Raw genomic sequence first — 15,449 nt, 5'->3', positions numbered from 1 at the left:
GGAAGGAAGGAAGGAAGGAAGGAAGGAAGGAAGGAAGGAAGGAAGGAAGGAAGGAAGGAAGGAAGGAAGGAAGGAAGGAAGGAAGGAAGGAAGGAGAAAATAAATGTCATTCTGGAGAAGTTTTTTTTTCCATGGGTTCTCTGGGAACCCTGTCTCCAGGGGGACTCCAAGGGAACTCTGTCGGTCCTCCATTGCTACTCCTTTTTTTTCCCTTCTGCCATCCAGGCAACTCTTCCCAGCTCATACTTAACCACCACAAGGCATGATTTTGATATGAGGCATCTGGGTAAAGATGTCTAACCAATGTTGGGCAGAAAGTCAAGCTGAATGGTCATAACAGCCCCCTTGAGCTTTCAGGCTACCAATTAAATCATTCCCAATGGTTTGGCCACAGAAATCAGCACAGCTAGGAGCTGGCAGCTTGGTTAGATACCAGCCAAGGACAGGTGGAAATGCAAGTCCTTATCAGAGGCTGTAGAAAGGCTCCTTTGGGGGCTACAGAGTGACATCTCGAGCTTGCAGTGGGGCTGAAATGGGTAGCAAATGTCTCATCTCCGGCTTCTAATCTTAATGCATCTTAAGGTTTATTAGCTGCAAATTTGTGGCGTTTTGTGGCTTATGGAAAAATTTATAGTACTATATAATTTTTTTGGCTTCCTGTGGGGAACCACTAATAGCCCGTAACAGGCAGAAAATTGACCTGAGCCTTTTTTCCCTCCTTCTCTCTTTTTTGCCAAGTTGAAGATATTAATAGTTCCAGGCTTCGTGTTGTCAGCTTCAAATCACCCTGGCAGCTAAAGCCCAAAATAACTGTGTCTTTGATGTCAATTTACTTTTATTTCTAGATAAACAACAGGGTCGAGTAAGAACTTCCCARTATGAAGCTATAGGCTCATTCTAGAAATAGCAGCAATGGAAAGCCAGTCAGCTTGCTGTGTCTCAGGCAAGCTGGGTGACCTTTAAGAGCTTTTCATATTAACTACAAGAACAGACGAGGCTGCTTTCGACATCCCGCAGTCATGCCTAGAGCTGGTAACTTGGAGCACAAGTAAGGAAAGCGATTTCTTTTTTACAGCAATTTCTCTTGCATGCCATCTCTGACACTCTTGACTGAGTGATTTTGCTTCCAAAAGTCCTTGGTAATGGCCAAAACATTCTCCTTTATGGCTTGGCTTTTCTTTATTTTTCTTCTACATTCAGTTTTATGAAGCATCTCTATTGTTTCGGCACGGTGCTGCCWAGTTGGAGATGGCAATGTTACAGTGGCATCCTTCTGCCAATCTTGGTGCAGACTTCTGAGCTGGTGCAGCTCAGATCCCAGTGGAACCAGGTGTGGCTCCTTGGGATGAGAAGCTCCCCCATCGCCATGATAGCCCAGTGTGGACAGTGTCACCTGGTGGCAATTTTGGCTTTTTACAGGTTTCCTTGCGCCATTGTCAAAGACGGACATTGTGGGAAAGTGTCGTAAGGTGGAGCTGGGACAAGCAAAGTTTTGCCAAAGCTGGTGGTGAGATACCCCTCCTTACTGCATGCTGTCTGGGACACACGTAGCCTTGCTGATCACAGAAACCTGCAAAAYGATCTGAGGATTTAATTTCACAAAATGACCTGAAATATTCTGCTCTCGTGGAGGTCACCACTGCCCCGGATATACAGAGTCCCACACTTGGTGAAGGTCAGCAGCATTTCTCAGTCATTGCCTAGACTGGGGCCTCCCTTGAGCTCTGAGAAAAGAAGAGAAGATGCAGGGAGGCCCTCCATATGTGTGGGCTTGGATTTGGGGAAGATCTCAGCCTTGGGGAACATGCTGGATGCAGGCTTCTTTCTCCAAACTTGATGAACTTCCTGAAATGAGCAGGGCTTGGCACAGGGCAGCCTCGGAGGCAAGTTGGGGCAGCCTGAACTGCACACAGAGCAAGAGCAGGTGGCCGCTAGCAGCACCCTGGGGAGCTGTTAATGAACACAATGGCTTTATTCTCACCTCCCTGATAACCAGGAAGCGCTGGCAGGAGCCAGCCTAGTCCCATCATCTCTCCTACACAGGTCAACGTTGCTGGCAGCCAGGCTGGAGCAGTATGACTACACCCGCCTGCACTTCCACTTTCCAATAAGCCCACTCTATGCCAGAAGTGGGTTTTTTTGTTGTTTTACCCAGAGGGATGTGCTGAACACAATGCTCTTTGTATGTGTCTATTGCAGAGGGGTGGGAGGCCCAGAGGTGCTGCCAGGGCTGGGCAAAGGTGTGTGTTCATTCAGGAAGAACTGCTCCTGTACATACTTGCACCCAAACTGAAGTACAAACATGTTCGTCTGCTGATGAAAGACTGCCTGGACTGCCTTCTGCCTGGAAGAGAAGCAAGCTGGAAAGGAAATGCATTTTTAGAGCAAGACAGGAACAAACATTACAGCATGTTGAGTTACTCCTTGTAAATAACATTGGTTGCAAATCTAAGCTCACTGTTTCTGTTAGTGAATCACAGGTGAGCCAAGTCTTATCTTTATTGGGCAATACTTGCCGTCTGTTGACTGCTCACAGGCACGTTGAGTATCACGGAGGAGAAACCCCCTGGGTCACGACAGATGATGTCCCACAGCGGGCTGTGTCACGTGGGGAAAGGCTCACACTGCCTCTTGTCGCAGGCTGGTCACTTCACATCACGCAGAGTTGCACCAGCACCTGCATTTATGTTACAGGCATTTTTGCAAGGGTAAGGAGAACGGCAGGGTCCCGCACATGCAGCTCTGAACAACCTCTGCAGCTTCCTCTTCTGCTGTGAAATGTCCTCCTAAACTTAGACAGAGACTGTAGGGTGAGATTTTCAAAGGTATTAAACGCCTTAYACACAGATAGAGAGAGATTTGGGATTGTCAGAGAGCTTAGGTTGCTAATCCCTTCTAGTTTTATCCAGTGGAATGATTTGAAGGTTAATTGGATTTGACTGATAGTTTCAAAGAGCCGTAGTGCCGTTTCTGCACTTCTAATCACTCTTTCTCTTTTAAAACCTACCCCTTTGCCTTTGAGTTTTATTTCAGAGACAGCGCTATAGCAGTCCTCCCACCTTCTCCCAGTGCATATGTATAATTGGAAAGCACTCAGACATGGCAAGGATGGGTGTTGGACAAGTACCATAGAGCTAAGAACGTAAAAATTAGCAGATAGCAAGCTATGCAAGCTTTGCAAGTAGTCAGAAGCAGCAACAGTCACATGCCAGGTTATTTCTTCAGTTTGGACTTAAGCAAAAAAAGATTGGGAAAGGTCTCTGATCTTCTTGGACCCATAACTAAGTGCATCAAAGCAAGCTCTTTTCTAAAGAAGAGGAGATCTCATCTTCAATAGATGTGAGCTGGCTCGGGGAGAGGATTTGTCACTCCTGTTTCACTCCTGGGCCTCGGGGACACACACAGCAGCTTTTTTGCGCATGGGGAATCTGCCATCACATTGCAGGTTGGACGAGGTTGGGAGGCAGAACTTGTGGCCTTGTCCCCGGGCCTTTGATCTTCTCCACTTCATTACCAGCATTTATTAGGCTATTTGAACCCTTTCCAAGTCCTTTCACATGAAGTGTGCGTCCTACAGGATTAGGATTCATTTGCTCAAATCTACACATACAACATAGACATGAAGACTCCCTCTGAAACAGGAGAGAAAAGAGTTTTTGGTGTGGGGAGATAGATCATGTCATAGCAGGGCCTGCCTCTCCCTCTGGGCTGCAACGGGAGTCCGGTCAACCCAGTCTGATAAGGGCTGTTAAAGGGTACACAACATAAAACCCACCCAGGCCAACCCATTCTAAAGAATATTTACTGAGAAATGACCAGGTAGGGGCAGGGCGAGAAAAAAGATATAGGGTAAATCATAGAGTCCAGAAAGACCCAAGGGAAGAGCCATTTGGAGAGACTATCTGCAATGATTTACTGGGTAAATCATGTTCCCATCASGCACCAACCCATTGGGGCAAAGTCAAGAGATCTCTGTAGAGACATTTCTATGTATGGACCTTGGTGAAGGATAGGGACTAGGTAATTAGCAGAGAGAAGGAGGTCAGCAGAGATCATAGCGTAATTGCCATGCCTGGGCCCAGAGGTTGAGAATTACGGGGTAATTGGGCAGCAGCTTATTGCTGTGTAAATGAATGGTTATTTCTGTTCTGTAAACCACAATCCAGGTTACACAGCAATTACTCTGAGGTCCATTAAGTGTAATTATACAGTAATCTCCAGGAGCCAGTAATTACCCTCATGTTCCAAGGTATCTACCACTTAAAACCCAGTGAGTTTCATGCAAGCAGGAAGCAGCCACGTGGTCTTCAGACTTCACTGCCTTCATCTGTAGGATGGACAGAATGGGTTCAAATGGTACCACTGCAGCTGGAATCATCTATCTAAGGACTCTATTAGACATGCTAAATTAGGATGCATTACACATCCAAAGCTCAGTCTTGCTGAGCTCCCCATAGTCATCAGCACAATCATTACCTTCAGAGGGCCGTTCCTTCCAGGTTGTCAGCACTGCCTCCTTGCTCAAAGAAAATCCTTTTCCTTAGATGTACTAACCCATCCTTGGGAAAAAAAAAAAAAAAGAATATAGTCCATCAGGCACAGATGTCTCTTCTGGTTGCCAAGTTAGAGTATCTAGATAATGCCCTTGTAATTATCACTGACTTTATTAAAGGTATGATATTTTACTGAATTTATTAAATTGCAAACAAAACAACACTCAGCAGTATCAAGTCCTCCTCCACATCACTTCCATGTTTAGCTCACAGCTTCTTGACCATCAGGGTAAGATGTGGATGTGTCTTCCCACAGTCTGCTCTTGCCACTGGTCCCAGTCACAACATGTCCCATGTATGTGGAGCACAGACACAGGCATTCTGTGGGGCAAGTCTCTGGAAGAGGGGGACAGGGTACCCTGAAGATGCCGGACCAGCTCAGTCCAGCTCTGGGKAACTGAGGGACTTTTCTGAAGAGGGCCAGACAGCAGCAGCCCCATTGCAGCCACACACAGGCTGGCTCTCGCCTGACAGTGCTGCCAGGAGGGAATATTCCGGCTGCAGGAATGTGTGAGGATTTGTTTCCAGGCAGTGGCTGGATGAGTGTGGTAGGAAAAACCCATCTCTCTTGCTTAACAACCAAGTTTCCATGTCTTCAAAGCACCGATGCACTCAACTGAGTTCCTACAGGATTGTTAATGAATGTTTTTCCCTTCTCTGTCTTTCAGAGATCTGAACTACAATGAGCTGTTGGAATTCCCTGGGGCTATTAGGACTCTGGGTCGACTACAGGAGCTGTGAGATTTTCTGTTTATTCCCTTTTAAAAGTATTCTCCACAGGAGAATGACCAATAAATATCTGCATGTGCTCTGACGTAGGGAGAACACTCAGTCCAAGTCTTCATCCGTTTTTCTGAGAACTCTCCACCATATACATAGAAGCAGTTTAAACCTTTTATTTCCCTCTGCTCTAATCACTTCAAACCACCCTTGGCCAGGGCAGACTGAGGGAAGAGGAGGATCCTCCTGTAAGGCATGGAGCAGATTTCTCCTCAGCTCTTCGTTCTCTGATAGCATCCGATGCCAGCTCAGAAATCTGTCTGATCTCCATCTATTTATTGAGTCCTTTCCCCAAATCAGGTCCATAACCGTAGACTAACCAGTGTGATCATAAGGCTGTGGCTTGTGCAGGCCCTGGGCCACCTCCTTTGATGTGCATAAACTAAACTGATCTCACATAGACAAATGTATACTAGTGAACTCCAMAATTGTATAGCCACTTTATGGGCTAGCTCTCCTCTAAATGCTTAGTCTAGAGGWTGCTGTGAAGTTGGGAGACCATCCAAGTTAGCAACTACCAAGTAGAAACCCCAAGATAGTGTCAAGTCCAGATGATATGGATAACCCTAAAATTGTCTCAAACTGGTGACAGACTGGGATGGAAAGTGATTGTTTTGGTTCTGCAAAAAAAAAAATGCAGAGAAGATCTGACACTATCTTTCTCTTTTATTGAAAGAATTTCTTTTATAGGCGATTTCTCAGATCAGATCAGATATCATCTTTACTCTGGCTTTCAAGTTGGGAACAAGATTCTCAATCCACTTTGAGGTGGCTTTTGACATACACATCACTAAAGAAGAAGCAAATTTAAAACAGCCTATGACTAACCACTAAAGCAGACTCTTCTGGGGTGAAATAACCTGGTTATCACCCAGAGCCTGCACTTGCTGTTTGACACAGGAACCCATCTCCACAGCTCTCTGGCCTTTGTTATACAGGAGATCAGACTGTGTCCCAGAGCTCTCTTCTGTTGCGAAAATTTGCTGCTGGCCATTTTCTCAAGCTTAACAAAAATCTTCATGACTAGGTGTACAAATTCTTTGAAGCCAATAGGGCCAATAATTCACTGCAGACTGGGCTCTGATTAACAGCTGTGGAGCTGTAAATAAAGGGACTGGCCACAAAAATTGTAATTCTTGGGTAGTATGAAATCAGTTTGTTTTGTTTGCTCCAGTTCCCTGACCTGTAAACATTAAATCTTGAGTCCATTTGATCCCGGTGTGTTGAGGGGAGTACAGAAGAATGAGAATTTGCCCTGCCAAACAATGAGAGACTTTGTTCCTTTGCTGGGCTGATGCTACAGCTAGAAGCTCCTTCCATTTATCACTTCTGTATTTTGAAGATTCTTTGCCTTTAAAAGCATTGAGGAAAGGAGGTGTTTCCAAGGTCTTTCTAATCTACTAATACAAAAATATTTGTTTCTCCCAACAGTGGTTTTCATAACAACAACATCAAAGCTATTCCAGAGAACGCATTTGTTGGGAATCCCCTCCTCCAAACAATGTAAGCAAATTAAACGGTGTTTCTTAAATCATTATATGCTGCAGAAAGGGGCATTTCCTGCGGTCTTTGGTTGAGATTCCTGACAGTTGTCACCATGATCACAATTTGATAATTCATGGTATACAGACTAACGTGAGTTGAAAGCAGCTCCCTCTCCAAGTATGTTGTAGCTTTTCTGACATGGATTCTCCTTTCTCCTCGGCTGAATTATGTTGTTGTATCAGGCTGCTAACAAAGATAGATAAATGGGTAGTCTGCATATGAATCTTGAGGTACATATCAGCGGGTTTTGCAAGCCCTGGTTGAAGTTTTCGTATACATTTTCCTAGTCTTTAGAAATGCTGCTAGTTGGTTACAGCAGTGAYGATGTGTGCTGGGAACTGGGAGACTGGAGACACTCCAGACCGCTGGGTGTCTASCCCAAGCCCATGAACATGAAGTTCTGCAGAGACAGACCTGCCAGTGCACTGACATTTTCGTTCTGACATAGAGATCAAGCAGAGRTTCTAGACAGTTCTTCCCTATGTCCATCATGACAGATGAAAAGAGCTCTGCTTGGCTAGTCTGGTACTTAGGTTATAGAAGTATCAACACCTGGAAATCAATGGTGACACTGGCTAAAAATGGTCACTGCTCCAGTTACAGCAATCCAACCTCATTCCCATCTTGCTCAGACACCCGCCTTGGGGTCATGCAGAGGTAGGACACTTTCACAATGCTGATGTCACCATTGGATCTGCCCATCTACAGTACTTCATAGTTGGTGAAAGTGATACTTCCAGGAGGTGATTCAACTTCTAAAGTTGGTTGATAGTAAGAGAGCTTATTTCTTTCCACTGACTATGAAAAGTACGGAAGATACTTTAGATGTTCAAGTTTAGACCAAGTGTCAAGCTCAGGGYACATCCTAGCAGGGTCAGAGCCTTTAGCAAGAATAAAAACGGGCTTGCGTCTTTCTARCCTGCGTGGTTGATCAGGCCCATCCCAAAGTAGCAGGATTTCAGATAACATTTGTACCAAAGTTCAGCCAAAATATTTCTGGTGGAAGAATCAGGTTATATGGAAAAGTAGATTTTTTTCACTGGATAGCTAGCACCTCCTACATAGATTATTCCTAGATTCTCCAAGACCTATAATGGCATCTTCTCTGGCATGCACAGCAGACTCTGACCAGTTACTCACTTCCTTTGCAGCCATTTCTATGACAATCCCATCCAGTTTGTTGGACAGTCTGCTTTCCAGTACTTGCCAAAGCTACATACTCTGTAAGTTCATCAAGCAGATCTTCAGAGGTAATACAACCAAGCTCCAAGGATTGAGAGCTGGAGACCTTAGCTTCTCCCTGCTTCCCAGAGCTATTGTGCCAACAGAACCTCATGACACTGCTCTTCTTATTAGCCCCTTCTGATCAGAAGACCTGATCAGATAGCAAATGAAGGGTCAGATTGCAGCTGTTTTCGACTGAGAGAAAATAACTTTGAGAAGGAGATTTCAGAGGGGGAAATTTCTTCCTCCTRTCCACCCAACTGTCAAGCACCTAAAGAGTCTTCTGTGATCTCCATGTCTTATTAACCTCAGCAATGTTCATATTCACAAGCATCACTATATTTGCTATATACTGCTGAAGCTAGCCCTGACCCATTGCATAGTATTCACCACAGAAACCACTGTTGCCCAGCAAACTGAAGGAATTGAAGATACCTGTCCTCCTCCAACGGAAGGAGAAATACAGGAACACTTGCACCTCATAACAYCACCACCACAGCACGAATAATTGGGCAGGTAGAGCTGACAGTGCTTCCTATGGCCCTTCCTATATGGCCCTGATTCCACTCTGGGGTCACTACCAGGTGGGAGGCGCAATCTGGACCAGAACAGCTGCTTCATGCAGGTCTAACCTGGCTGGATTTTCAGCTAAACTGTTGGAGCACAGTGCTAGGCATTGAATCAACAGTAACCTCCAAATCTCTCTTTACAACGCTCACACAGCSTTTTTCTTCAGAGACACACAGTCAGTCAAATAAAATAAATCCTCCAAATGCACATGCATTCCTTAGCTCCAAAATACAATCCCTGGGAGGCTTGGGTAGGATGCCCTGCTTGCATTCCCCATAGCAATTGTTTCTATCCTTAATTTAATTTGTGTGGAGAGCGTGCCAAGAATGTCAGCTGCTGGGGGCGGGGCAGGAGGGTCTGAGCCTGCCAAGTCTTCCTAGATAGAAAGGCCCARCTCTGGTTCACTGCATCGGTGCTGCATGAGAGACGTCTGCTCCACCAGCCAGTGAGCAGTGGCATACTCAGGGCTGGACACSGGCCTTCCTGTGCAGAGGCAAATCTGCCAACATGGCATTTGGGAGCAGATGGTCTGGGATCTTGGGCAGCTACACTCACTTTATGTTACCCACATTTCTCTGCAGGTCACTCAACGGTGCAACAGACATCAGAGAATTCCCAGATCTCAAAGGAACTACCAGCCTASAAGTTTTGTGAGTGGCAAATCTCTCCCTTTTACCCTGCTGTCTGAGCTATTCCTTCTTCAAGGCTGTTCCTTCTTCAGGCTTCAAGTCTGTTCCTTCTTTGGATTGTTTCAGCGAGGACAACTTCTGCAGTGCTCTACAATTCATTCTCTGCATCTCTGCCTCTTCCTGGTCACTCAGCTCTCTGCTTTGTTTTGCTCCTGAGCCTCCTGAAAGCAGCTTTCTTCTCTGTGAGTTGCTCTTTCGGTAACATTAGAGTGAGCTCCGATCCCTTTTTATTGTTTTTTCTTTCCTTCCTCTGGATATGTAAAGCAATAAGCCTCTGAGCRCAGCGTTTCAGCATAATCTCTTGAGAGGCAGTGCTTGCCCCGACCAGCAATGTCAGTGCAGGGATAGAAACAGCTGCTGGCTTTGCAGCCCAGGAGAGCAGGGAGCCCTGGAAGACGTTTCCACAGAATAACAGAATGTTCAAGGTTGGAAGGGACCTCTAGAGATCATCTAGTCCAACCTCATGCTCCAGCAGGGACGTCCAGAGCATGTGGCACAGGGTGGTGTCCAGGCGGGTTTTGACCTCCAGAGAAGGAGACTCCACAGCCTCCCTGGGCAGCCTGTGCCAGGGCTCTGCCAACCTCACAGTAAAGAAGTTCCTCCTCACCTGGAGATGGAACCTCSTGTRTTYCAGCTTGCAGCCATTAGCCCTTGTCCTATCACTGGCCACCACTGAGAATTGTCTCTGGCCACACATGGATGTCCACTCCATGGTACTAGGCTCACAGGTGTGCCCAAACTGCAGGGCTTGGGAGCACTTCTGAGCTTCCTAGCCCAGGTATTTGCCCTGGCCCTGCCATACCATCCTCTCTACCACCTGTACACCCGTCTTTGAGGCAACYCCAGTTCCAGGGAGATTACCAGTCCAGACAATAAGGAATTGAGACAGCAGAGCATGACACAGAGGCAGTGCTACCCATGCTAGATATGGCCAGGGACACCAAGGAATTCTGTACTCATCAGTGCTCCAGGATTTGTTAGAGAAACATTCTCCCTTTGCCAGGTTTATCAGCATTGTCCCCTATTACCCAGCCTCCATTCCCAAGTCAAGCTTCGATTTCCCTGCAGGTATTTTACTATCTCATTTATGTTGTCTCTCATGGCATCACCTGGAACTGGTAGTTGRGCTYGGGGGTATCAGAGTCTGTGTGCTGRCTCTCAGTAATGCCATTTCTTCTCTCTTCTCCCCTAGGACCTTGACCCGGGCAGGTATCCATTTACTTCCAAGAGGGATGTGCCAGCAACTACCCAGTCTCCGAGTCCTGTGAGTAACGTGTTTCTCTGTCCTACCTGGTCCTTGGGAAAAGGGCATCAGAAATTGGGCTTACTTCTTGTCCAGCTCAGCGAGGGAACTAGCTGTGAAAGATTATCCCATAGAGCCAAAGTTCTTGCACCTGCGACATTTCCCATACAGAAAACACCCTTCTTGGGCAGTGCCATGATCCCTGTATATTCTTGAACTTACTTGTTTCATCCCAGCATAGCTGAGTGTGAGATTCTGTGTCATTGTAAGTAATGAGACAAATCTACCTTTGCATCCTCTTTCTTTGCATCGCTGGGAACTGTGTGCCCCAAGCAAGGAAGGWAGAGTAAGTGCAAAGGGCAGTGGGTCAGAAGGGCAGCATTTCACAGTTCTTAGAGGTAGGTGTAAACCACAATTCACCCATGCCTTTGCTCCAAGGCTGACTTCCCCCAGTTGGAGCTCCAGGAAGGATGGAAGGATCCTTGGAGGAAGGATGTAACAACATTCTTCAGTCCAGGAGGGTGCAGCTCTGATCTGACAAGGAGCTGCAAGGAGCTGCARTGGCTCCTCAAAAGGTGCAGCAGTGGTAGAACTGGATTTTGGCAYAAAACATCAAATCTCTTTGGCCATATTTGCTTTGCAAGGCACTGAATGATGCTGAGTGTGGCATGTACTTCTTTAGCATGGTCCATGATGAAATCAAAGGCCCAGATGATTCCTGCATCTTCTCAGGAAGCACACTCCTCTGAGATCTACATCTTCATCTTCAGTTCATCCTCTGTAATGAGTCATGAGCCAAATTTATACAAGTTTGCTGCCTTGGAGCAACTTGGCTCTTGTCAGTTAGTCTTTATACAAGCAAGACGAAAATAAAAATAATTTMATTCCAGGAAAGCAACAGGAGTGAATTTTTGATCACAGAAGTTGGAAACAAGAGAAAAACATAAAAATAAAAGAACATAATTAGCAACTCAGCAGATCACAGAACTTGGGCTCCAGCTGTCCCTGTAGGGGAGATCTCTCAGTTTTAGACATCTGGACCAATTCAGTGGACATCTTGCCACTGAAATGTAGTCTTTGGAATGGCCAAAGCTGTAGGATGCTTTAGGCTCTATTTATATTTGCAAGTCATCAGAATGTAAACCTTCACAGCAGAGCCTGGACTTCATCCCTTCCCCTTTCCCTGTGGAAGAGTTTTATGGGGACACTCCACCTTGTTCCTCTTTCTAGTTAATTATACTGACATTAATTGCATTGCTTTCAGGGCTTGAAAACAGGGCATATGGGCCAATGTTTGTGCATGCTTGCATCCCTCTTGCCTTCTGAAATGTATTAGGGTCACCTTTGAAATCTACAGGTCTTCTGTTTCCTTACAGAGATACCAATTGCCCTCCCTGCCTTCTCCCACTTTACAGTCCTTGGTCATGTGYCAGGATATCATGAGAACTTACACACATCTGAGCAGAGATTATATTATTTACACTACATTTCTGGTCTCTCACTGTCCACATGGGGTTTTCTGCAGAGATCTTTCATAGTGGCTGAAAGACAGTTGTGTCAGCACTCGGGGTCCTCAGGCTCCCTCTGCATCTCTTTGATTTTGGTTTTCAATCCTTTGATGCATACCACTCTGTATTTTCATCCCCAAATATTGGACCCAGTGTTGGGGTGCTCAGACAGGTGTCTGACCCACAGCAGGGTGTCAGAGCAGTAAACCAGGTTGCCCAGAGAGGTTGTGGAGTCTCCTCTTATATTGAAAATCCAACTGTGCAACATACTGGAGGTGACTCTGCTTGAGCAGGATGGTTGGGCTAGATGATCTCCGGAGATCCCTGATAACCTCAACCATTATGGGACTGGTTGATCTGCTGTACAAAACTTGCCTAGACTCTAAATGTACATCTGCAGCCTCTGCCCCATCCACAAAGGCAGGATGGGAGCTCTGCCACAAGGACCTCTCTGACTTGCCCACAGAAAAGCATGGCAGAAGTTGGTGCAAGCACATCTTACAGCTAACTGGAGGCTGGAGAGGAGCGACAATTTGAGGAAAAGCCAAACCCACACTGTCACAGTAGCTCCTTCAGTCTGTTGCTCATGCCAGAGGGAGCCGGACTGGGACTGGATTAGTATATAAAGCATAAAGCTGTGGAGCAGAGAGACATTCGAAGCAAGGGGCAGGAGGATATACCCCTTGCCTGGGGCTGCTGTTCTCTGCTGCTGTGAAAAATGGATGTCGAGTCATTCCCTTCTCCAGTAATATCTGCTTTACCAGAGAGGGCTCTGGAGCACTCATTTTTGGTCTCCTAATRTTTCTGTTCTGGTCCTCCCCATACAGAGAACTGTCTCACAATCAAATTGAAGAACTGCCCAGTTTCCACCGGTGTCAGCGGCTGGAAGAGCTGTGAGTAAAGAGATTTCCTCACTCGCATCTGGGTCTGGGGAAAGGGGCTACCCGAGCAACAGTGCTCCCAAGTACAAACCTCACCCACAGCATCACCTGGCTCTACTGGCAGCTTCCAGTGTGTGACTGTTTACTTTTGCTGCACTGGGATGGAGATCCATACAAAGCATGAAYGTGATTGCAGCTATTTTCTAAAGTCAGCTTCTGTCTTTTCAGTGGTCTCCAGCACAATAAGATCCATGAAATCAGAGCAGACACCTTTGGGCAGCTAAAGGCCCTGCGCTCCATGTAAGTATAGCCAGGCTTGGCAGACTGACACTTTCTCAGGGTGGGAAGAGGAACCATTAGCACCCAACCAAGGTGACATGGAGAATCCTGACCCTCCTTGCTCTATTTCTGCTGCAAGGCTTTGCTTTCATCACTTGGTTGGCTGGTCCCAAACTTCTTCTACCTCTCCTTGTAAAAGAACAGGGACAGAAACCTTCACCCTGATCTTCCTGTTGCATGCAGAGTCACTGGACAGTACTGATGTTGATCCTGGTCTCCTTCTCTGGAGATCTTTAAAACCCACCTGGATGCAGCCCTGTGCCACATGCTCTAGGTGACCTGCGTGAGCAGGGGGGTTGCACTAGATGACCTCTGAGGTCCCTTCCAACCTTAAGCATTCTATGATTCTATGATAGAGGCTGTGAGGTGGTCAGTGAAACTGAATCTAGCAGTACACAGGACGCACCAGCCCAGGATGTGTCTGGAAGATGTAATAAGACAGAAGTTAGGGCAGACCAAGGAGCTGCAGATCCCCCATTTGTTTGTATATAATTTCTGGCCTAGTTCTGTGTCAGCAGCTTTACTTTTAAGCTCTTTATCCCTCTTACTGACATATCCTTGCCTTGCAGAGACCTGAGTTGGAATTACATCCAGTTTATTCATCCTGAAGCCTTTGTGACTCTGCATTCACTCACCAAGCTGTAAGTTGCAGGGATATTTCTTTCATAGAAGGCCATGGAAAGCAGATATTTGAGAACTTCAGATTGACTTCCTGAGCTACCAGAGCASTGGGTGTTTAGACCAGGCAGGTGCAGTGCTGAGGCACTCAGTCTCATCAGAGGTGCTTGTCCCACTGCTTTACATGAGCAAACCAAATTCCAAGGTGTCCTGTCAATATTAGAGGGAGGATGACCGTGCAGAAATGCCCATCTTGGAGATGTTCACACCCTGAACACATTACATCCACTTTCTGGTGTTCTTATACCTGCCTGATGCCATTAATTACACTTGAGTGTCACAGTCCTCTTCAGGAATAGTCATCACAGATCATCTTCATTGGTTCTGGAGGGATTTCCAGTCCCCAGGCCCCTGGCTGAGACTTGTCAGTATTTTATGAGCCATGAGCTACAGTTATACCTGATTYATCATAGCAAGAAGTGATGGTGGGGAAAGTGCATGAGATACATATGTGCACAAGGAGGTAAATATCACCTAGCACTTTCAGCAGTAGCATTRAACCCTGCTAGCCCCCCCATTTCCTCTAGGATTTGCAGTATTAGTCCTTAGGGAACRTGGCCTCCATGCAACACCCAACTCCATCTCAGCAATCACATTTCAGGGACCAACCAATGCAGAGAGCATGAYGCCCTGAACCTCTGCTTGGCTTTGATATCACTAGCATCAAAACCCTAATCAGAGWGGACCCTCTTTGCTTTCCATTCACCAGGGACTTGACTGATAACCAGCTGGTCACGCTGCCTTTGAATGGCTTGGGTGGACTGACTCATCTGAAGCTCCAAGGCAACCCGTCTCTCTCTGAACCCTTCTCTAAGGAGAGCTTCCCCAAAATGAGGTACCAGTATTGCCCTGGGCACTGTTTGCTCCTTTACTTCTGGCTCTCAGCATAACTTGTGTTTGTTGATATCCATCAGCATCCTGTTTTGCTTGTTTGCCTCATGCTCTCCTCCAACCTCCCAGGCCTGTAGGTTGAGCAAGCCTTGTCTACTCCTAACGTGCATCATTCATCTTTTAGAGTCTTCCATGGGAAAGTGATGATGCCCTCCTGGGCCCACTGGCCCTACCCCCAAACATACGCACACACACAAGTGGAATGCATGAAGAAGGCCCAGCTAAGGGCTCCACTCAGTGGAAAACATTCTCAGAAGCCAGTCCTAGCTAATGACATCCAGCTTTCTTTCAGTAAACTCTGTTTGTGTGGCCGTGCCTTGTCTGCTATGGATTAATGAGGAGCCTGAAGGGGTCAAGCTGAGCAAAAGGAAGCTGCAGAAGGCCTGGAGTTCAGTGCTGCCCTGCAGATCCTGGCTCTCCTGTTGCTTCRTTAGTAGTGGGTCTCCAGCACTCCACAGTCCCTCACACCGAGGCACGCACTGTACAGTGCTCCAGATGATCTGAATTGCCCTCCAACAAGACCATGTCCAGCTTGGGTCTCCTAAATA

The 15,449-nt window shown here is 46.5% G+C and overlaps 1 protein-coding gene across 1 annotated transcript in view; it reads left to right on the top strand.

The window, feature by feature from the left end:
• The window catches only part of LGR6 (leucine rich repeat containing G protein-coupled receptor 6), an 88,474-nt gene that overhangs the window by 65,965 nt on the left and 7,060 nt on the right, over positions 1-15,449 (top strand). The window contains exons 7-15 of the mRNA XM_026053070.1: positions 5,222-5,290; positions 6,765-6,836; positions 8,030-8,101; positions 9,254-9,322; positions 10,554-10,625; positions 12,940-13,005; positions 13,222-13,293; positions 13,902-13,973; positions 14,720-14,845. Of these exons, the coding sequence (XP_025908855.1) occupies positions 5,222-5,290; positions 6,765-6,836; positions 8,030-8,101; positions 9,254-9,322; positions 10,554-10,625; positions 12,940-13,005; positions 13,222-13,293; positions 13,902-13,973; positions 14,720-14,845 (690 nt within the window). The remainder of the gene's footprint in view (positions 1-5,221; positions 5,291-6,764; positions 6,837-8,029; positions 8,102-9,253; positions 9,323-10,553; positions 10,626-12,939; positions 13,006-13,221; positions 13,294-13,901; positions 13,974-14,719; positions 14,846-15,449) is intronic.

Source organism: Nothoprocta perdicaria, unplaced genomic scaffold, assembly GCF_003342845.1.
Source record: "Nothoprocta perdicaria isolate Ctin4 unplaced genomic scaffold, notPer1 scaffold_97, whole genome shotgun sequence".
Lineage (NCBI taxonomy): Eukaryota > Metazoa > Chordata > Aves > Tinamiformes > Tinamidae > Nothoprocta > Nothoprocta perdicaria.
This window is presented reverse-complemented; position numbering and strand designations above follow the sequence as displayed.